At 43.6% G+C, this 23452-nt stretch overlaps 2 protein-coding genes across 12 annotated transcripts; one reads left to right on the plus strand and one right to left on the minus strand.

Annotated features, from left to right (window-relative positions):
• Positions 1-37: 37 nt before the first annotated feature.
• dap3 (death associated protein 3) lies at positions 38-5059 on the minus strand. The gene is made up of 13 exons (XM_034127518.1): positions 4883-5059; positions 4657-4698; positions 3790-3903; positions 3539-3640; positions 3319-3427; positions 3126-3218; positions 2894-3024; positions 2188-2268; positions 1344-1508; positions 1183-1242; positions 993-1082; positions 319-436; positions 38-223 (listed from the first exon to the last, which is right to left on the minus strand). The coding sequence occupies exons 2-13, from the start codon at positions 4693-4695 to the stop codon at positions 138-140; spliced, it is 1188 nt and encodes a 395-aa protein (XP_033983409.1). The 5' UTR covers positions 4696-4698; positions 4883-5059; the 3' UTR covers positions 38-137.
• A 1240-nt stretch (positions 5060-6299) lies between these two features.
• On the plus strand, positions 6300-21827 carry LOC117480263 (histone-lysine N-methyltransferase ASH1L-like). Of its 11 annotated transcripts, none has more exons than XR_004555648.1 (14): positions 6300-6823; positions 9494-10331; positions 11217-15282; positions 16788-17124; positions 17303-17476; positions 17567-17664; positions 17746-17819; positions 17954-17999; positions 18110-18150; positions 18750-18817; positions 18904-19097; positions 19553-19644; positions 19729-19866; positions 19951-21827. XR_004555648.1 is itself a non-coding variant. In XM_034127524.1 (14 exons), the coding sequence occupies exons 2-13, from the start codon at positions 9696-9698 to the stop codon at positions 19852-19854; spliced, it is 5937 nt and encodes a 1978-aa protein (XP_033983415.1). In that variant the 5' UTR covers positions 6302-6823; positions 9494-9695; the 3' UTR covers positions 19855-19866; positions 19934-21827. The 11 variants fall into 11 exon arrangements, 8 of the variants coding, with proteins under 8 accessions (XP_033983417.1, XP_033983418.1, XP_033983415.1 ...); XM_034127524.1 differs by having other exon boundaries at positions 6302-6823; positions 18904-19082; positions 19934-21827; XM_034127525.1 differs by having other exon boundaries at positions 6302-6823; positions 17351-17476; positions 18904-19082.
• Positions 21828-23452: the final 1625 nt, after the last annotated feature.

The raw sequence follows: 23452 nt of genomic DNA on the forward strand, positions 1-23452 counted from the left end.
AGTTATTATCCAACTTCCTTTAATTAAACAAGCAAAGTACTTTTTTATATTATTCAACATTTTATTATCAAAGAAACACACATGCATCATATTTTATAGATATTATGGACACGGACATTTGAGAGGGATTCAGGTCTTTATAGGGAGGCACAAACTCTGTCCATCAATGATGGATTTCTGTTGCACAAAAAGATGATTTCTTTCTTTCCTTCCTCTGTTCGACCTGAAGAGGGGGAAGAACATAATTTAGAGTTACTAAACATCATCACATAAACATATTTTCATATGAAGATAAACATCCACAGTCGGATCACTCACTCAGCGGATGCTGCAGCCACTGGCGGTCCAGCCAGTAGAGGTAACAGCTCTCAAACTCCTTCTCACTGTAGTTGGGCACCGACACCGGGAGGAACGGGTCCATGCTGTCAAACCCTCTCTGAAGAGCAAAACACACAGAGAGTCAACATCCAGAACATCAATCTCTAACATTATCAGAAAATATCACTCTTTAGATGCAATAAATCAACAACTTTGAACACATTTATCATTGTTCATAATGCACCACAGGCCCAGTTACTGTATTTAACATTCATCATTATATAATCAAAGACGAGTATTAGCAGATAATTGCATCTTGAAACTATTTTAATATCATTTTTGATCATTTGTCAAGAAATAAAGGCTAAATTAATTAATATTATGCAATTATAACATCACATTATGTTCTATTTGGGTGAAGTGGCAAGATTGTTATATGACCCTTCTATGATACACAGTTTAATTGGTGTCCAGTTGTCTGCTGTGTGCATCAATTTATTTAAATCCTAAATCTTAAACGACTTTAGCACACCAGTTCTGAGGAGTGAAGCAGTCAAAAGGCCAGGTTTGATATTTACCTGACAAATGACCAAAGTTAGAAAGAAAGTAAGACTTATCTGCTGTCAGAGCGTGAGGACAAGAGCTAAGCAAAGTACATTGAAATGTTCTCTGACCTCTCCCAGCAGCTCTTGAGGCAAGTAGTCAAATTTCGAAGTGTAGAGAGACCCCGTCTGAGACAGAGTGGTGATGATGGCGCCTCCAGTCTGAGACAAAGAGAGTGTATGTCAACTGGGAACAAAATACTAATACAAACACAATATTCTTATGCATCAGTAGTCATGGTCTTTAGTGCTTTCTGCTCACCCAGTCCTTTGTCAGCAGCTTCTTCAGGTTATAAACCAAAGTCAGCTCATCTGATTCCACCTGATGATGGTGAAAAGAGAACAGGCAACACCTCTAATCAGTCCAAACTGAAAGACAAGACAAATATGAGGTGTGACAGGATTGTTCTTGTGTTTCCTTACTGGACTCTTATCCTTCTTCTTGATGGTGGATCTTCCCCACAGGCCGTTGACACCGTCAACAGCCACGGCCATGCGGAAGTCTGACTCCGGCTGCCCGCTCTGCAGCCTCAGCTCCTTCAACACCGCCCCCACCACGTCGCTGCTGGTCTTCACACGAGATATGCCCTATAGCATAACAAATATATACCATCAGACCCCTGATGACATTTTCTTGAAAGCAACTAAAGGGCCCACTACACCAATGTGACAGATCAAAGCATGTTTACAGGTCTTGGATAGTACTACTGCATGGGTAAAAATAGTTGTATGATATACATAAAGCAGTTACTAACATAACACAACAGAACTTTTTGTTCTAATAATGTGCTGTCAGGAGGATGGCTATTAATATCAGATCTATTTACAGACTACAACAGAGACCAAAAATGTGTTTTTGTGACAAGACAGACAAATTAGGACAGCACTAATGTCTCATTGATTCCTTATTAGGGAGGAAAAGTACAGAGCAAGATGAGTGATTGGAAGAGGTGTTAAAATTCACAAGCTGAACATAAATCTACTGCTTTGTTCTGCCTTTGTCAGTGACTATGGTCCAAAAATATTGTGCTGATCCATCTCCATGCTCAGTTCATTGGCTATTGATCACCGCTAAGCACAGGCAACGTGAGAGATTCAATTTCAATGACCCCTTGTGGGGAAATCGGTAGGGCATAAGAAGGGAAGAATAGGTACCAGACAGAAAATACAACAAACTGATGAAAATGTCTCATAGATTAAGATAAATCACATTTCAAATGAACACAAATCAATATTTAGAGCCAAAGAAATGTGTGAGAAGACTCACCTGATCCACCAGCTGTCCTAGTAAACTCCCCTCCTCAGTAGACTCTCTCTTTGTCCACACATAGCGCTGCTTTGTCTTTATCTGGGACAAAAAAAACAGTTTCATTGAATATGCGTGCATGGGCTACCTCCTCACGTTACTTCATGAACCAGGTCTTTAATGTTTTTTTCACATAAAGCTACCAATCTTTTAGTTTGTTCCATGATGCCAAATACATTAATTTATATTACAACCCAACCATAATCAATGTAGGAAACTAGATAGAACTTCTTTATTTATATTCATTTTTACACGGTAAAGAACACTTAAGTACCTAACATCCTCCATCCCAATACATTCAAGTATAAAACGTTCTCCAACAATAATAAACCTCTAACATATCATGCTGTTATATTGCTCCTGCTCCACGCAAAGACACAGTGCTTTTACAGCAGTACATGTGGGTAAATGCAGGTGGTGTCATAAAGCTTAGGTTTAATGGCCTAATGTGTATCAGCATGTGACCTAAACTGCTGTGAGATGCAGTCACGGCTAATTTAAAGCTTATAAATGCCTACATGCTTGGTTTTGTGACACATTTTGTTATACTTACAAGCCTTCATTTTGACTATGTATACTCAGAGTCATCGAGTTCGTATTGTAAAATTGCAGCCTGTATAAATAGTGTCTAATGACTGATGTTCATTAAAGCACAGAAAATAATTACCTTTGAGAGGAAGGGCTCGTTTGTGATTCTGAAGTTGCGTAACCACTCAGAGGCCTGTAAAGGCTGATCAAAGCGAGTGTCGTTATAGGATGAAGGCATCAGCTCCTTACAGTTCTTCATCCAGATGTGAGCTGTATTAGAAAAAACACAGAAGACATAGAAGAGTCACTGTTGATACTTTCTGTACAGAGACAGCAGTTGATCCACTAGAATGTGTTTGTGTTAGTCTTACCATCAGGAACATGCAGCACCAGCCATCCCTGTGTGTAGCAGTAGTGGACTGTGTGACAGAGAGACATTGTCTTCCCAGTGCCATTCAACCCATCTGAACAACTTGATTAAGGTTAACAACAGGTCAATCAGAACATCAAGAGAAGAAGAGCATGATTATCTGAGTGAGTGGGAGTTTGTGTTGTAAAGGATACAGAATAAATATCGCAGCGAAGGTTTGCTGAAGTCTGTTTTCTTCAGGTAAGAGATGACCTCGAGAGAAGGCTTCCTCACCATCATACAGGCTTCATTGAACGTCTTTAGCTAAAAAAGAAAATGCATGGCAATTTCTCTTTAGAGTACATTCTAACAAAAAAAGTCACAAAAACACCGTAAGTTTAAAAATAATGTGCATGCATAGACACAAGCACATACCTGTTGTTGATAGCGCCCTGGGAGACCGTGAGGGAACAGGGTGCGGATGTGTGTGGAGGGCAGTGTGTAATACTGTCCCATATGCTGCTCTGAATGACATGCCTGGAAAGAGAAGGACAGTAAGCATGGCAACTGAAATCATTCAAATGTACAGACAACTGCTGCTACAAACAAATCTGATTCAACTAAGCAGGTTAGCTGCTATTCCACTGCAGGTAAGCATTTTGACGAGTAAAACCAGGTCTGCTTACCGGATCATTCTCTCGTGTTCTGAATACTGAGAGCGGCTCAGGTTTTGACTCTACAGCCTCAGCCGCCTGCTGCTGCCCACAGCCACTGGTGTGAAGGGACCGAACATGTGTTACCTGTAAACATTTAATATAGTCAATATTTGTATTCAAATGCTTTACATCGGGTGCCTTGCCCACATGGGCCATCAAGACACTGTTTAACTGAAAAATAATCCAAACAGAATACATGGTATTTAATAGATATGTGTCAAAACTCGTTATATCAGAAACCGCCCAATTAAAGTACAACACCTTAATAGAGCGACGGTGAACCTTTAGCAAAAGGTGAGCCAAGTCAAACGGCTTGTGTGTAAACATGTGCTATGATCTACATTCATGTAGATCAGATTTAGATATGTTGGGAGTATTTGCAGGAATATACAAGAATATCATGGAAAATAGAGCACACAGGTGATGCTTTCTTGACATAAAGTACTGCTCTGGATGGTACATGTGCCAAATGACAAAGTGTGTTCTAAATGTTGGTTAGCTAGATATTCGTTATCAATTTTTTAAGGACATGTTAACCTTACTATGTGAGCTATAATTCCCATTAATAGCTCTTTTAACAACATCGGTAAAACAATGGTTGTGCTAAGTTATATTCTTCTTGCTCTCATACATTTATGAGAGCAAGTAATGCACCCTACCAAAGACGAACACATCTATGTAATGGATCAGTTAATCGTCACAACCATCAATATATGAAACAGAGCAGCTGAACCAGGTCAAAACTATATATCAAAAAATGATTTTGAATCATATACTGTCCAGCTCCTGTCTGCATCTTCTCCTTTATCTTAAACCTCCTGCTAACAGTGAGCTTACCGTTTGCCGTAGTCTGAAGGACAGTCTTTGAAGAGCCATGATCTGAAACAAGAAAGACGATATGCATTTAAGTTAAGATAAAGGGGAGAGCCAAAGAAGAGAACAGTGTGCATAAGACAGCAGTGTCCTCTAACCTTGCGTAAACACTACGCTAACAGCTAACTTAGCTGTGGAACCTATCAGGAAACATTAGCAATGCTAGGAGTTATTTAAAGCGCAACTTTACCTGCTGTTGAGTTCAACAACATTCACTGACGAGGATTTCGGTTTAGCTCATCAACTGATAAATGTCGCTGGAGTGTTTTAAAGAGAGGGTAAACTGCACACCTCCAGTTAAAGTCAATGTGCCAGATCTGTCATGGGCACCGCCATCATGCAGCTCACAGCAGGAAGTGACGTCACGCCATCACAATTATTTTTAGCCAATAAGACGCTGCGAGCCAGGCGACAACAACTGAGGAAAATGGAGTTTGTCAGTTTGACACATTAAAATGTCATTATATATCTCTTGAATATGATACAAAATAACACATAAACGTATTATTTATATAAAGTAAAATTTACAAATATAAATCCAGAATACCATCAGTTATCCCCCCCCATTTTTACTGGATTGTTTTGTGAATTAAAATATTATAAAGACTCTTATTAGCACTAAATGATGCTGAGATTCTTTTCAAGTTTTTGTAAATTTAAAATTATGTTATTTTAAAATGTTATTTCAATTTACTTTTATTGTAGTTTTTCTGTACCATTATGTTTCGTACATGTATGTCTGCCATGTTGTACATGTCTATTTAAAATAAAAATGTCTTTTAGAGGGAGTAATACAAAACTTTAGTCTGAGGAGCAAGTATCTTTTGTGCACATTCTTACATAAGTGTGTTTTTCATTTCCATAACAATAACATATTGTGTTTACAGCAGCAAACCCTCAGAAAGGTTGTTTACTAGGTAGAGGCTTTATTCACGATTAAGCTAATCTGTAGTGTGCACTTAATATGTCTTTTAGAATTGTACACAGTAGTGTAAACGATGCATGTAAAACAGGAGAAAATGGGGCTAAGATCCTAAAAGTTCACATTGGTCACTGGGCCAAGCTGTTGTGTGTCTATCCTGAAAACAGTTTTCTACCATTATCACTAAATACATTTTTAAATAACACAAAAGCACAAGCTATACAAATAATGAAAGTGATATTATTATTAAAATCATCATGAATGATATAACTAGGTCGATTGTCATATAATAGTTGTAGGTCCACTTCATCAAATCAGGTTTTATTTATAGAGCACATTTAACAACGATTTTTGGTCGAGCCAAAGTGCTGTACATAATTATATATATATTATAATTATGTTTATGTCACATGATGTTGTGTCATTCCTGTGAATAAAACATTGTTTGTAGTTTTGAATTCATATTTCCTGTTTAACTGATGCATAATAAACAGCTCTCATGTATTAACTTTGGAATAAGTGCTTCCCTCCAGCCTGCCTTTCCTTCCTCCCCCACTAGAGCCATCCCATATTACGTACAGCGACACAACTTTTGAGCTGCTCCCCAAATTCCTACCAGCAGCCCACTTTAGACAAGTCGTCGCCATTTTATTAAGTCTAAATAGCCCTCCCCAATCGCCTGTTATGAACCGCAATGAGATCCTGTGCTGTATTTTATCTCCTCCTCTGGCCACACGAAAATGGCCACGCAATGCATTCCCGCACTTCTATATGTCACAGCCTGTAACCCCGCACACACGCTGCTGCAGCCCCGTCATCCGGACACGTTAACAGCTTGTGTGAGCACAATCTGAGCCATTATTACTGGAAGGGAGCGATGTAACTTTCCCGAAAGAAGTGGGCAAAAACAAGAGCCTCTAGTGTAACCATAGGAGTGTAACCAGTCCGCCACCTAGCTGCGGAGACGCGCCGATCGGTCGACTGTATGATTATGAAAACACCCGCGCCAATGTTGTTGCACAGTCGGCTCCGAGCTCCGATGAGCCTTAAACTCGGTTTTAGGAGGTGTTTTAACCTCTGCTTGTCTTAGTTATGTAATCAAAGCAACATCTAATGCGCCAAAAAGCTCCGGATTGCTGAAGGGGGGAGCAGGACAGCAACACCTTAACCTCATGCCAAAACGCAGTTGGCTCCGGGACGCGCTCTCGGGTGAGTAGCCTACGTAGCCTTATTACAGATTTCCATGGCAGTCTGTATTAATGTGTGCAGGCCTGTCATCAACAGCGAGCTCTTAGCATTGTAGGTTACTGGTAATTTTGTGCATCCGCGTTGCGCTAATTTTATCCCCTTGTTGCCGAGTATGTTTCTACCCCTGTTCTCCGTGTACGGTGATATTTCTTATTTCAATGTTGCTGACACCAGCAGAAGGGCTGGCAGAGGACAGATAGAAGAGAGAGGAAAAGGTGGCTCGAGGACTAATCCACATTAATAACACCACGAGCACACATTTTGACGCTACCCCACTTCCATGTTGACTTTCAATGTGTGCATATTTCAGGACGCTTAAACGTGTTTTATGTTTTATTTCTGGAGATAGGAGTGACGACAACAACAACACGTGCATGTGTGTATCATTTGTAAGTGCGACAGCATCAGGCGATAGTGATTTTCAGAGGTGCGCAAAGTCATTTTTGAGAAGGAAGCCCCTGTTGACGTCCTCAGTAAACCAGAGAGAGGTTGCTCAAGTGCGGTAACACCCCCACTGCCCATACTGTATCTACAGTAGCAACATCTGTCAACCTACGCAGCTGCGACCTGGGTACACAATGTACGATCAACACACTTAAAATACACTAACTAGTAAAAAGTGTGTGTGTGTGAGAAAGAGAGACTCACGTGAGAAACTTCCCTGTATCTGTGGAGTGGGGCTTTAGTATTTTAAGATGCCATCACAGCAGCCCTAATTTCCAGCAGGGCTTCTGTGCTCCTGCTGTTGTCAGGCAGAGGATAATGGTGTTGTAGTTATTGATGATAACACCGTCATGGGATGGTGATGATGGCTGGAAATATGGAGGGCCATTATCATGATTTAATCGTCGCCTTAGAGCCGCAGAGGAACTCACACTGACTGCAGTGTCAAGTCCACCCATCATCCTGTCACTGGAAATAGCTTCTAGTCTAATGTTGGAATAATTTTGAGTTATGTTTGAGAGGTATAACTCTGGAGAGTATAAAAAGCTATAAGTATGCACTTTGACTGTTATTGAATGGGATGGCCTTTTAAGTTTGAAAACCTGCCACTCTTATTCCTTACTTTGGCTCTTCTTCCCTTTGCACAACATGTGTATCACCCACAGGAGTGAAGCTTCTTCTCATGCCTGTATCCTCTTCTTCATGCAGGTCGGGCCTTGGGAGTAGAGGTCATGAAAAGAGGCTGCAGTTTTTTAAGAGGAACACTGTCCATCTCTGTGCTCATTTTATTTGATTGTGAGGAGGTTTGGCATCGGAAATGCTTTTCAAAACTGTTACATAAGAGTCACTGGAACAGATGTTTATTCGAGCTTCGAATGATTCAAGGAAAGGGTTTGGGTGTGGAGGGACCAAGAGGCAGGAGAGATAGCCCACTGAGCTCTTAAATGAAAACATTATCTGAGATGCTTTTGTAAGTTTTAGTAGGCAGTTTGGGGCGTTCAGAGACAGATGAGCTATTTCATAAGAGGCTCTCAGGAGAGGACTGAAAGAATGCTAGGCGGGTGTGTTTTATTAGAAAATGGATGGTGTTCTCCCTTAATGAGCGAGTGAATATAATGAAGGAAGCATGACAGAAGATGCTGCTTCCTTTCGATATGTTTAAAAACTGGGCTGAACAGAGGTCGAGGGAGAGTGAATGTTTTTTTTCTGCCGAGGAGAATGTTTTTTTAGGCTGTGTTTCTTGCTATAATGTATATTAAAAAGGCAATTTACAATGGGGTCAATGAAAAGCTTACTTGACTAAGAGGAAGCAATGGGAGGAGGAGGAATTTGCACTCCTTTCCAAAAATAAGTTTTACCCTTTCCTACGGATTTGTGTTACCACTACTGAAAGAGGAGGAGGGGAATGGTCTGACTGTGAATGGAGGGATTTAGGTTGAAGAGGAGGAAAAGAACGAAGCAGAGGAGGAAATATGGTTTTGATTAACATGGATACAGTGTGTGAGTTGACCATTTTACTGTGTGGTCTACAAAGAGAGAGAGAGAGAGAGAGAGAGAGAGAGCGAGTAGATGGGACTAATAGAGAATGCATGCAAAAGCTTTCTGCCCAACATGAAAAGGGGAGTTTCGGAGAGAAAAGAAAGTACAGCAGAGGGAAGGGTGGGTGGAGGAGTGCTTGTGGGAGTAGCTGAGAACAGAAGGCGCAAAGACAGTGGGGAGAGAAGGGGAGGGGACTGGATAAGTGACTGAATTAGTCAGGAGCTGATTGATTGATATATTGATTTGGGAAGAGGAGGCGGAGTGAGCATAAGTAAAAGGTTTGGGAAGCGTTTGCTGTCTTTCAGAGCTGCCGTTATTTACAGATTACTCGAGAAAACCAGCCGAGGCTGTTCTTGAAGAACGTGAGTAGGTCTTTCTTCCAGTTAGTGCCGACATTCTGGGAATCTGTGGCGCTGATTGCCCCCCTGGGTGAGGAGATCTGTAGGTTCTGTATGATGAGATCATCTCTGTGGACACAGACTTAAGCACCTCTCCACAGCTGCCTGCAGGAAGGGTACTTTCCCCTTTCGATTCCTGTACTGCTGCTACTCAGCATCTGAGCTCACTGAAATGACTAATCACTGGCCTCTCTATCTTTCTGTCTGTGTCTTACTGTCTTTTCTTTCTCTCCCTCAAACTCCATCTCAGTTCAAGCTTGAAGGACCAGAGAAAGACATTCCTTCGCTGGATAAAAAGCCCAACTGGACTTGGACTATATCAGGATATTATTTTGGGAACCTAAACCTACATTTGGCTCTTTGCTCTTGAGCCCAATAACCCCAGCGGGATAATTTAAAAGTGTTAAACTGGGGACCCCACAGCATCCTGCCTCCCCCCCCTGACTTCTCTGATGGACCAGAGAGTGAAGGGGGGAACCCCTCCAACCACAAACTCCACTGTGGACCCCACCTCTGCATCTGAAGACTCTGAAGTTTCAGAGAAAAAGCGATGGGGTGAGGGTGATGCAGATGTTGGGCAGAAGGAGGAGGAGAAGAGAGGATCAGGGAAAAAGAGAGAAGGGGACAAGGGGGCAGTGCTGGAGCTGCTGATCGAGGGCCGCTGTGGAAGCACAGGGCAACAACAGCTTCAGATCTCCGGCAGAGAGACCAGCTGCCCCGAGGGAAATGTACGACTCCGCATTGGGCTCCAGGCCAAACGCACCAAGAAACCGCCGAAGATCTTGGAAAGCTACGTCTGCAAGCCCACCATAAGGACCTATCAGAGGCAAGCCAGGGGGGGGCTGCTAAAGGGAGATGGAGAAGGGGGACAGCAAAACAAAAACAGCTCTACTCCAGTCGAGGCAACCAGAGATCAACGCTCAGCCTTGGATGCTGTCCAGACCACGTTCAAACAAAATGCATCTGCTGCTTCACCACCACTTGCATCATCATCATTATCATCGTCACCACAGTCAGCGTCTACCACAGCTTCCAAGGCGACCTCGGTCCCTGCCATAATCAGCCAAGGAACCAAGTCTGCCAAACAGGTAAGTAAAGTACACACCCACACACAGATAAACATATTGTTAGCTGTTAAAATTAAACCTACTCTCAATTTGATTTGATTTCAATGGTAAAAAGTGTTAGGGTTAGGGTTAGTGATTAACGTGGTGCACACATGTGCTGCAGCTCTGTTTTAGTTTTTGCAGTTCGTTACCAGACAAGCTTATGTGGTGCAAATTGGCCCAGCTTTGTGCTCAGTTGTAATAAGGTCAAATGAGCTATTGTCTCAATACTGAAACCTAAGTAGCCCATTTAAAGAAACAGACCTATAAATAGGAAAACAGCACGGCAACCACTTGGAGCTATTACAGACATTGGTCCATCAGTCCCTATGACAATCACCCAAGGGAAAGCTTATTGCTTTCGCTGCAGAAAACGCCACTCAAGCTGCAGCATACCAAAATGATGGGATAAGTACAAAATGTCAAGCCTTCTCATCTGTATTAGTGGCAATTTATAGCTACCAATAGCAGGGCTTTCTGTCTCTCCTTGGCTCTCTATATCAGTCCCTCTCTTCTATTTTTACATCCGCTCTTTTTCTCTACCTGCTCTCATTTATCTTTCACTCCCCCCTCTGTCCCTGTCCCACTCCCTTCCTCTCTTTTTCTCTGCCTTTGTATTTCTCCTTTCTGTGTCAACCCCATTCTTGTTTCCATCACCTCACTCTCCTTCTCTTCAGTATGCCCTCTTTTTCTCTGCCTGATTGAGTCATTTTGTCCTCACTCTGTCTTTTAATGGGCGGACAAAAACAAAAGCATTTCAGTGGTTGTCTCCTCCCCATTGTGCTTCAAAGTTGTCAACAGCAAAGTAGTGAAAGCCACAGCCATTGTTGTCTATGATGACAGAGATTTTGTGTTTGCCCTCTCTAGGTTCCTGTCAAACTGGCTGATAAGACAGAGGTGAAATCAAATGGTTCATCTGAGAGAGTGAAGAAAGACAAGCTTCCTAATACCAACGGGCAGACTGTCAATGCAGGACAGAAACCCTGCTCGCCTACAATAGACCAGACTGTTTCCTCCACTCCTTCCACCACAGGCATCCAAGTCCCATCTGCACCGGAGACCAGGAATGAAGGAAAGACCTCCAAGAAACATAATGGTTTGGTTCAGACAACAAAACAGAAGGGACTATCTAACGGGAAAAGCTCTGCTGGCATCCTTGGCACTTCCACCTCGTCGAAAAGCAAAGTTGGAAAACAGAGCAGTTCTTCCTCTGTTTCCTCCATGGACTCTTCGGCAAAACCTCCAGTCTCCATCAGCGCCAATAAAGAACTCAGCCTGTCCAACAAGAGTAGGCCAGACTCTCCTTCCTCTTCTTCAGCCACCCCTAAACCACAGTCTTCCCCCTCTGTGGATATCTCCTCTGCCCAATCCAAAGATCAGGACCCCCCTCTAGAGAAAAAGAGAGACAAAGAGAGGAAAGCAAAGAAAGAGAAACGGAAAGACAAGAAATCTAAACGAGATAAATTGGAGGCTGAAACAGCAAAGAGTGAGATCAGAAAGGATGAAGGCAAGAAGAAGAAAAAGGAGAAAGGGAAGGATAAAGGGAAAGACGGGAAATCAAGACACAGTAAGGAAAAGGATGAAAGACATAAGGCTGATGATATTTTGAGGGATGAGTTAAACATTGAAAAAGGAAAGGCTGAGAAAAAAAGGGATAGGCTTAGCCCAGACAGACAACAAACAGAAGATAATACATTTGGAGAATCAGTTGATAGTGGTATACTAGATACAACATGTAAAATAGTCAATCCAGGCAGACCAGATGAGAGAGAAAAGACGGATGAAGGTTGCAAGCCAGTTAAACAAGCAGAGCCAGCAACAGGTGACACCAGTAAATCAAAAGAACAAGATGTCTCAAAACATTCAAATGTGCCTCCAAGCCACCCCTCTTCTTCTGCTCCGCCCTCTTTACCCACTCCCTCTGCCCGTGCCCCTGTTTCTCCCCCTCGCTACCCCCAAGAGCAGGACAGCCGTCCGCTCAAAAAACGTAAAGCCAGGCGGCCCAGCTGGACCAAGCTTGTGCAACGGGCTCAGAGGGCAGAAAATCAGGAAGCCCCGTCAGATTCCCAACATAATCCTCTACATAGCTTTCCCCAAAACCCCAAGTCCCCCCTTCCTGCCAAGGCCACCGTTCAGCAGACTGATGAATCCCGACCATCTCCGTCTAGCTCTTTAACAAGCAGCTGCCCCCCACTCTCTTCTGCAACCAAACCCTCATCCCCAAAGCAGAGTCACCCCACATCAGACCTTAGCCACCATGCTTCCAGATGCCAAATAACCCCTGCCCGAAAAAGAGGCCGCCCTAAAACCCCGAGCTCTAGCTTAGATGAACCTCCCCCTAAACTTTCACCCAATGCTATCCCTACTGATGTGCCTCTTCTGGGGTGTGACGCAGTTCAGAAAGCCCCTGTGCTCGCGCCAAGTCCCAAACTGCAGTGTGCCGCTCAGTCTAAATCCAGCCCCAAGAAGCGTGGCCGTCCTCCCAAACAACCACTCCCAGTGGACCAGAGCGGAGACGCACTGAATCGCAGGAACAACCATTTTCATCCTTCTGAACAGGGGAACAGGCAGCTTAAGATCAGGAGGCTGATTAATGAGATGAAGAAAAGAAAGAAGAAGAGGCTTCACAAGGTAATGCTTTCTGGGTATGTGGGAAAGGAGGGACGGGCAGGCCAGGCAGCAAATGGCGAGACGTCTCTGGGAATTTGTAAATCGATAGAGGCTACAACAGTGAACACACTCTCAGCCCTGTCATCCTCCTTTGGGAGCAAGCTGGGCCCTCAGATCAATGTGAGCAAGAGAGGGACCATCTACATGGGCAAGAGGCGGGGACGCAAGCCTAAGGCCCAAACATCTTACCTTAATTCCAAGAACGCCACTCAATCATCCCTGTTCACCACTTCCTCTGAATCAAGTCTCTTCTCCTCTAACCAACCCCAGCCCCCTTCCTCTCATCCATTTCCCTCCCCCTCTCTCACACACTCCAGTGGGGCCCAAAGCCCTTATAGTGAAGGAAGCCTCACAGAACCAACATCCTCCCTACTTTTTCCTCACTCCTTCTCCCTTCCTTCCCCATCGTCCTCCTGTACCTCCCCACGCCCTCCCTCCTCCTCATCCCTCTCTCCCTTTGTGAAGAAGAGCTGTCCATGTCAGGGAAGGCATCACTTCCCCTTTCACCAGTCTTCATGTAAGCTCTCCTGTCCCACCCTCGCTCTGCACCACACACCTGGCTCTCCCAGCCACCTAAAAGAGGCCACCCCCTCCCCCAGGAGTGAGTCGCACAGTGAGGAGACGCTGCCCAGCGACAGTGGGATAGGAACAGATAACAACAGTGTTTCTGAGCGAGCAGAGCAGAGGGGAGTTCGAGGCATGTTCAGGTTGGGCCAGGGGTCAGGAGTTATTCTAGGGGGACAAAAGCACCTCTCCTCTCTTGTGGATCGCCCCTCTCCTGTCTCTTCCCCCCTCTCTCTCATGCCAAGACACACAAACCCCATCAGCAACTCCTCTACTCTGGAGCGGCACAGAGACAAACACAGGCACAGACGGAGGGATTACGACTGTTCCTCGGCCTATAGTTGCTTGTGCCCCTGCCCAGGACACAACAAGTGCACTCATTCTGACTTTTACCCTTGCCTTGGGCACAATGCACTGAAGAGACAGAAAAATAAACATAAGAAGAAGCACCAGCAGCTGCACATGCAGGATCCAGAGTTCATGGCCGAGTTAGAAGATCTGATCGGTCAGTTCAGCGAGGTCCATATCGGGCGGCGTAGTTGGGCGCGGACGGGCCTGGGACAGGGCTTTGATGGGAGTGGTAATGCTCCTGGAGGACGGCGTCATCACTCCCCCTCACATTCTCTCCGCTCCAACATCTTCAGGATCAATCTGAATGGCTTTTACTCGCCTCACCCTTCATCTTACGCTGGTAATCCTTCCTTTTCACCCCAGCCTTTCTACCCCTGCCAGCCTCTGCATTGCAACAGGAAGCAAGACCGCAGGCAATGTGGTTGCCCTTCAAAGTTCCAGGACACCATCGATAATATGGGCTTTTATAGCGGCTATCCCCCAGCCACAACACTCTACCACCACCTCCCCAGCTCTTATCAGCTTCCCTCTCCACACCAGTATTCCCCCCATCAGTCCCATCATGCCCACTTCCTCCTCAACCCTGCCAGGTTCCACAGGCGGAGGAGCAGGTTGCTGCGGGAAGGAGCTTTAGGAGGAGAGGCTGAGGGAGACATGGGGGGAGGCAGTGGAGGAGGCCCACACCTTAGCTCGGGGTTCACCTCCAGCCTCTCCTGTGGCTGTGGGAGGAGCGAACACAAACACAAACATAAACATCGGCACAGGCACTGCGAGAGAGACATGGATGACGAGGAGGAGTTGCCCGAGGATGACGAGGAAGATAGGAGGGAGAGGGAAGTGTTGCCCAATTCAAAGTCAAGGTCAGGGTTCATTTTAGGTCAAGAAGAAGGAGGAAGGAAAGGGGCGAGAGGAATGGGGTCCACTGCTGCTTCAACATCATCATCCTCAGCAGAAAGGTACAAACACACATCTCTCACCTCACTGGGGTTGGGCTCCTCTCACCTATCTTCATTTGGAGGAAGCTGGGGGGGCCTGGGCCAGAGTTGGAAGAAATTTGGGGGGCTGGGAGGGACAGGATTTGGAAATTCATCTCCCAGCTGGAAAGGCTTCTCTGCGGAGTTCAATACAAGCAGACTGATTGCATCGGATGGAGAAGACGAAGACGGTGAGGACGAGTCAAACCTGTACAGGACATCCCCGTCTCCAACACACACCAACCTGTTCACATCAGCTGCCGTGACAACAGGGGGGAGGGGTCTGAAGAGCGGATTGGCCGGTAGGAATCCAGGAAGTGGAGACAGGTCGTGGAGGAGGGATGAGCCAGCATGGACAGAGAGGAGAGGAACAGGTGAGGATGCATGAATGGGTTAATCAATACATGCGGGAATGAATGTGCGCTGACGTGATTGTCTGACGGCTGTCAGGTCATGGTAGCATTAGTGCTAACGTCTGTGTAAATACTGCAGTGCTGGAAACTGTCAATATTAATAAATGCTATGACGTTGTTAATATTGCTTTAAAGATGATCAAATGTATTGTGTTATCATTTCATTGGCAGAAAGATACATCCATAGATCATATGGAAAATCTAACATCAATTGTGATCATTGAACAGCACACACAACTTGACAGCAGGCTGAGTGAATAAGTTTTATGCAAAGAGGCTCTTTGCACAGTATGACAGATTTCTATACTCACAATGTGGAGATGAGATTGTGGCACCAATAGTTTTCCCAATATAGAGACAGTCTTTTTCTAAGGTGGTGTTGAGCTACCCATCAAAGCCTAGAGCGTGTTCAAGAGGAAATCAGACTCCATTCTTTTTATAGCCAATTTCAGTCTCCCTCTGCTGTGCAGTATATGTGTCTAATACACACACACACACACACACACACACACACACACACACACACACACACACACACACACACACACACACACACACCACACACACACACACACACACACACACACACACACACACACACACACACACACAACCACTCTGTTCTCTGTTGGAATTTTTAAAAAGTGTTATAGCAGGAGGGCTGCATCTTGATGGGAAACTTCCAGGAAATCTTTGAAATCTTCCCTGCCTGCAGCGAACCGCACGCTGTTGCAGCCCTGGGCTACTCAGTGAACACAGTCATTAGTGAACCACCAGATTGGCTATTTAAAGTCTGGCCTACCCCTGACTGCTGGCCGACAGGGCCTATTCGACTTGGAACAATTCAATAAGGAAACAGTGGTCAGTCTTGTCAGGGTCTGTGGAAAATAGAACAAAAAGATAGATGACCTCAGGAGGGATTGATGAAGGAATAGCACGGAGGTCAGAAAGGGGGCAAACAGAGCTTGTTGAGATGTTGTTTTGAAAAGATGTGTAAAACACTCAACATAAGTTCATCATCTAACTAAACACACATGTGTTTTGAGGTGCAGCTCCCTACCACGGGCACACTCATCCACATTTCTTGTCTCTTTCTTTGTCTGCTCAGCCTTTTGAGATTGTGTTACCCATTAACTGAATGTGCAAAAACAATTTCAGTGGAAGAGTGCATACGTGTGCATGCTTACATTAGCAAATATGCAACTTTCCATTCTTGTTATTTTTTGCTGTGAATGTGTGTACATAAATCACTTCTTAATGCATTTCCCAGAAGTGAACTGTTAGAGGAAATGTTGTGACTCATAATCTGTGTCCCATCCGCATGACTCAGCCCAGACTGGCCTCACCTCACACCTCCTGCTGGCTCAATCACTGATCCACATCTGTCTCATTTCCTTTACGCCACTTACACCCCTTCTGCCTTTCTCTGGCACAACCCCTCCCTCTTTCCATTTCAATGACTGCAGGTTTACAAGGTGACTCAAGAAGCCGCGGGCAGCAGAAAAATGTGCCAACGCTCGACAGTGTGGCAGGAGGAAAAAAGAGAAGGCCAGGACGGCCCAGAAAGAACCCACTGCCCTCTGCTGTATCCTCCCCCACACACTCATCTGCAGCTCCCTTCGTGTCATCAAACGATCACTCGCCAGGACATAACAGAGATGGTAGAGAAGCAATAGGGAGTAAAGAAGGGCCAGAGAGAGAAAGAGGAGGTGACACCATCCAGCAGGTGACTGAAGTGGAGCTGCAGGTCAGGAGGAAGAAGCGACAGAAGAGAAAACATGGTGACTCTCCCTGTCAACAGAGGTAAACACTCACAAATGTATTATCAAGTACCTGCGCTGGTTGACTTGGAAATTCAATACAACCACTCACTATTGCTATATTAACCCACTGTTTTCAGCACTGTGTGCTAAACCAGTGCCTTTCTCTCTTTCTCTTTTTCCTCTATCTTTCTATCTCTCTCTTCATGCTTTCCTTTTAGTGTCGCTGAGGATAAACCTAAGTGTGACACCCTCCCTGAATGTTTCAGCCATTCAGATCTCGACCAGGCTCCATCTCCACCGGAAACCATCCTAAGAGAGGAGAGCGAAGATGAGCCTCCCGGGAAGACGTTTCTGAGGGCGGGTCTTTACTCTGATGATTACAAAACTATAGAGTGAGTACACTGATTTCAAAAAACAAATTAATAACTTTTTTTATGTTATCAGTTTTTTTAGTTAATGTATTCAATGTGTCTCTTTCCTAGCCCGCCCTCCCAAGCCCAGCAGTCGTGCACAGAGAGCATGGAAGACACTTCAGGGGATGAGCGTGAATACAGCCTTTTACCTGCTCCCATAAATGTTGGTAAGTACAAGGACAAGGGATATAGTGATGTAGTTTGTTGTAGCCGTGATAGTTCATCCAAACTCTCTTTTTGTCCTCCAGGGAAGTACCTAAGGCTGAAGCGGATGAATTTCCAGTTACCCTATGATGTGATGTGGCTGTGGCAGAACAATCAGGTACTATAGAGCTCTATAACACAGAATCAGGAAGTTAGACAGTCAACTTGAAGCATCGTTGGAGATAAAATGTTATGATACAAGGAGATTTGTGGAGTGAGTGTGCATGTAATTCTCATCTTGTGTTGTCACAGCTTCACAGTCAGCCTGCTGTTCCCCTGAAGAGGAAGCGGCGTTACTGTGAGTTCAGTTGCTAGTTTTGGATGTGTTATCTTCAGGTTTAGTAAATGCATCAGATACATTTTCTCATACTGCAACTGACTGTGTTACTGTCTCTCTTTGTCACTCAGGCCGGCTGAAGATGAGGAGTTTATCCTCTCATCAGACAGCGGTGAGATCTTCTGCCTCCAGGCTGTTTCATTCTATTGAAGAATGCAGTTTTAAAGAGAAAATAAATAACTTTTCCACCCCTAGAGTTTAGTTGTGGTATTATTGTGGGTGCAAAAAGAAAACAGATTTGTTTCAGTTTTTCCTCAGAGCTACCAACACCCCAGCACACCCTGCATTTGTTTACAAACTAAAGGGGACATTCATAATATATATCTTTGGTCCATTGATTTTCACACGAAGTAAATCTACTTGTTATTTTATCCTTATAAAGATGGCTAAAGCTTGCAGCCTAGCTTACAACACAAGAAACAACCAAAAACCACCACATTTGACCTAGAAATGGATCTATGTGCTATAATAAATGCAGACCAAAATCCCTAGTAGTATTAATATTTGGCTGATTTAGTTAATTACACAGTTTACATTACTCCAGTTTTTTTCTTGTAACAGGGGACAGCAACAGTAATCTGTTTTTTTGTCTAATTTTGTTTGTATTTAAGGCTGGAATTGCGTTTTAAAACAAGCCTTATATATAACCAATCTCAGATGGTGTCATAATTTAACTAATTAGTGTTAAAACGTTCACCTCTTTCTTTACAGGAGAGCTCTAGTGAAACTGCTGGCTTGTATCCTCACCTCGACCTGGAGCCTTTGACCAGTGTTGAGAGGTATGGAAATGTCAAGAGAAACTACTTGACGCATTGTTGCTGAACCAATGACAGTGAGCTAATGGTTCTCCCTGTGTGCCGTCCAGGAGCTTTGTGGTGAAACATCACGTCTTCCTGGTGAGGAACTTGGAGATGGTGAGAAACAGACAGATCCGGCTGAGGATAGAGAGGGAGAGGAAAGGAGACATGGAGGAAGAGGGGAGGGACTCACGAGGTCTGTCCTGCGATGGAGCCGATGATGAGGAAGACAGCCACATCAAGTCAGGTCCATGAAGCAAGTGTGTGTGTTAGTTTTTGTTCCTGTAGGTGTTCGTGAATGCATCCGTGTATGTGTTGATCTCTTTACTTTTTAATTTCTACGTCTGTATAGATTTCTTCTGGTGTCCTGTGCTGTGTGTTTTTCTGTGTGCATGGATGTGCGTGTGTGTGCTGTGCTAACAGACAGTCATCCTCATGTTTGGCTTGTCTCTCCATATCATACTCAGCAGAAACTAAGTGGTTTTCCAACCACAGTATTTTACCCTGCAGAAATGTTTCCCCATTTCTATCATCCATCGCTGGTGTCGATGAACCAAGCCACAGACTTTCTCCTAAAGCAGTGAAACCACACCATTTCCATCAAAGACTCACTGACTGGTTGGAGATAGGAAAGACAATTCGGAACATCACATCATTACAGACATATGTGTAAAATAATGTGCTGTTTTCAATACTGTTTGACCTCTGACCCCTCAGATCAGCAAGCAGGGATTGAGGGGACGGTTATCAGCAGTGACCCCCACCATCAGAGTCAAGACACCTCCAGCTCGCTCACGGCCAGCCCCTGTGTGAGTGAAGCACTACCCACATACAAAACACATCAATAAAAAAATCTGCTTTTGCAATTAATTGTGTTTACTTGTACACTGCAGCCCACCAAAACCCAGAACAGACAACAGGAGGAGGGAGAGGAAGAAAAACCAGAAGAAGAGGTCTGCACCAGAGAACAGAGAAGAAAACGGCTGAATGATTTACTTTTGACCCTGCAGCATTCATAAGCTAACTGAGGGGTAAGCAGAGCATCGAATACAGAAACACTAGGGACTCAGAGATGTATATGCATTGTCTTTTTGATAGTATCTTGTTTTACGTAGGTGGGACCACTCTGAGAAAGGGACCAGGCCCACCACCGGACAGATGGACAGGAACTGATGTCACAGCACTGCTATCAACAGAAGTAGTGCCAGAGAGAACAAGCGAGAAAAAGGAGAGGAGGGATGGAGAATTATTGCGGCTGAAAAATGCAAAAAAGACATCTCACACACTGACAGATGAGTGTGGTGAACCGATCACTCTGAAGGGCATCACACCAAGGATGAAACCATGGCAACACTTCTTTTGTCCAAGAGGCGAGGGATGAGAGAAACGGAGATAGACTGTCCCGGATGAAAGAAAGAAACAGACCAGCTGATATGAATTTGCACTAGTGCTGGATGATCAAGCACACTAAAGACTGTATGTATGTATGCTGAGTGGACACACTATAAACACATACACTTTTACTTCGGCACCTTAAGCAAACTAGGAAAGACAGACATTGGTCACGGACTGAAAGTGGACATATATGGTACGCAAGGAGCTCAGGAGATGCCTGGGGGAACAAAAATGTATCCTGGGCCCAAAGTAGGTCAAAATGTAACCCTCATTTACCCGTTAAGCTTTCAAAGTCACATTGCCCCTTTGGGAAACGAGACAAGGAGAAGTGAAAGCTGTTGAGAGACAGTGGTAGGTTTTCCTTAACTTTTCCAAGACAGCGTCTGCTATGTACCAGTGAATAGGCAGGGGAGGGGGCGGGCTTAGTGATAGGAATTTTGGCATTGCTGCAAGAGAATTTCTAATGAGGTTTTAAGAAAGAAGCTATTTTTTGAAAAAAAGGACAGCTTGAGCACTGTCTGCTAAAGAGATGGGCAAATGTATATTCATGATAGGAATGTTTATTGTTGACTATTTTCAGTATTGCTTCCTGGGGAAGGGATGGATAAAAAGTGTTTCGTTTACTTCAGGCTGCCTTTGAGAATGTTTTTGCTCCCGAGCATTGACAATCAGAATGTCCTTGGGGGTGAAAGGAGAGAAAACTAGAATTGATTTGCCCCAAATGCTCTGTAGAAGTGCCATGTTGTCTTGTGTACGTACCTAAGTGAACTCTCATGCAGTCTTTAAAAGCAATATCTTCTCTGATAAGGACTATATAAGGACTTGTGTTTTTTTTAGTTGTGAATATTTGAGGATAGGAGGTCATTTTTCTGTACAGTTGCAAAGTAGATTGTTCACATTTTAGGAACATTGGGTTAATCCACTTAGTGGAAGAAACCATAAGCGTTTAGTTTCATGTGAATGTACATAGAGAGAGACCTGTTTTCCTCCTATCAGCAGTAGCGTGTACAATGAGTATTATACATGACAATACTATTGGGATAATACATACAACTTAATAATCATTTCATGATTTTACTAACATGTTTTTAACGGATTATACAGCTGACCAATATACATGTATCAGTCATTTGTCCCTAAAATTGACTATGATTGTATGATTTATTTTGTAGAATTAAATAACTTGTCTCTTTTTTTAGCTGAGCATATGCTTTTTTTGGTCAGACAATCAGTGACAGTGAAATAGTTTTGCCAGTTTTACATTTCTGCTCTCTTTCAGTAGTGTGGCTTCTAATAACAAGCCGAGAAAGTGCAATTTCTTTGACTGTTTACATACTGTATGTATATTTTTCCTCTTTCCTTTTTTAACTAAGAGCACTACATTATTGCCGGTGGATGGTTAACTTTATAGCAAAGGTACACATAAAGAGTTATTTATCTAGTTTGCATGACATGTAACCTTTGCCTGTTGCCTCTGATAATGTGCATCTCAAAAAACAAAACATAGAAAAACAGTTATAACTCAATGCCATAGAATGTCAGCTCAGATCTTTTGCCTCTATAACCATAATAATAAAGCATTTTATGTCTACTAGTACTCCCTGCAGACTCTGTGTATCCATTGCAAGGCCCTCTTGCTGTGTGTGTGTGTTATGGGAAGTTACTGCAGTGATTTTAATCAGCTTGAGCTAACAGTGCTATCTAGTGGTGTTAGGTTGTATATCTCACTCAGTGTTGTCCTCCATAATGACCCACAATGGAGGACGTTATCAAAAGGCCCACGGTTACAAGATGGGGGAGGGCTGCAGCTCACTCCCGAGATTTATTCTCCTCTTTACGCCCTTCACCACATCCGAGTGCATCCTGGGATTTTTTAATCTGAGCAAAGCAGTAATATAAATCACCTCTAGTGTGTAATCAGGTATTTAAAGTGTTTTACAGAGTCTCTACACACACACATGCAGGTCGTTTCTGTCACATTTCGGATAGCACCGATTACAGGACATGTTTTCCATGATGGTTGAACATAAAAACTCTGATTAAAAGGCTTGAAACATACATTTAAGTGCTAAATTATGACTCAAACAGCTGCCCATGTTTGGTTTATACTGATCTTTTTATTTGGTGTATTTACAAACAAGCACATGCAGGAGGTGGACAGTGACTGACACTAAGGGGCACTGAACTATATGCAATAGTAGGACACAGGGATGTCTACGGGCTACATGACACCAGAGAGAAAGAGGAGGAGAGGGAGGTACACATCTCATTGTTACACACACACACATTCAGGTGAAAGTGCAGGATGTGCAGACACACCAATGTGCTCACACTCATCTCTGCTATCACTGCTGTGTGCACGCTCACACACACACACAAGCTCATACACACACGTACACACATAAATAACCCAGATAGATAGAGAGACACTAGATGGGTCGGATAGAGCTTTTCCTTTCAGGAACCTCCAGATCAATAAATAGTACATCCAATAATTTTAACAGCTTTCAAACAAATGCATTTAGACCAGAATCTAAACAAATAAACAAAACCAAAAAGATGAACACAATTTAATGTGTCAGCTGATTCTTATTTCTTGTAAACACCTAGGTATTATCCGTTTGTTGGCATTTTATTGTGATCATAAGTTACACGTTATGAGCACTAGTTCGACTTAATGCAACGGGATGTCATGCTACATGGCATTGACACGATAACACTAGGAAACTTTGAAGAACTGAGCTTTCCCTGATTGATCTATAGCAAAGACACATTCCTAATGAATTAATTAGAGGTCCTTTAGTGTCAGCCAGACCGGTTAAATCTCTTTTATATATTTAAGCTTTTTTTCTTTTTTAGGCTTTAGGTGTCAGCATCCAATCGAAACCATGACTTTAAAAACAAACGTTGTACATTGAACCATATGCATAGTAATCTATACAGAATCTAGAGAATAACTAATAAATATAAGACACAAAGCAATGTGTTTCAACATTAGAATCAACACTTACACCACTACCACTATCATTAATATCAATGATTATGATGAGCAAACATGGCGGGGGGAGGGTGAAGACAAATCCCAAAGCTGAGGTATGAGGTGAAGACCAGCCACCAAACCTACAGACTTTACAGAAGCATTCATGAGTTACACACATCTGGGATGTTCTCACTGCATTAAGTCTAAGGTCAGATAGTGTTAAACAAGAGCTGAGCTAAGTG

The sequence above is a fragment of the Trematomus bernacchii genome, unplaced genomic scaffold (assembly GCF_902827165.1).
Source record: "Trematomus bernacchii unplaced genomic scaffold, fTreBer1.1, whole genome shotgun sequence".
Lineage (NCBI taxonomy): Eukaryota > Metazoa > Chordata > Actinopteri > Perciformes > Nototheniidae > Trematomus > Trematomus bernacchii.

Coding starts and splice junctions, on each gene's coding strand:
- dap3 (XM_034127518.1), bottom strand. CDS start 4,695: ATGGCTCTTCAAAGACTGTCCTTCAGACTACGGCAAACG. Junction 3,428..3,538: donor CAGGGCGCTATCAACAACAG/GTATGTGCTTGT, acceptor TTTCTTTTTTAG/CTAAAGACGTTCAATGAAGC. Junction 224..318: donor GTGGCTGCAGCATCCGCTGA/GTGAGTGATCCG, acceptor CCCCCTCTTCAG/GTCGAACAGAGGAAGGAAAG.
- LOC117480263 (XM_034127524.1), top strand. CDS start 9,696: ATGGACCAGAGAGTGAAGGGGGGAACCCCTCCAACCACAAACTCCACT. Junction 18,000..18,109: donor GAAGAGGAAGCGGCGTTACT/GTGAGTTCAGTT, acceptor TTTGTCACTCAG/GCCGGCTGAAGATGAGGAGT. Junction 19,645..19,728: donor CGCTCACGGCCAGCCCCTGT/GTGAGTGAAGCA, acceptor TGTACACTGCAG/CCCACCAAAACCCAGAACAG.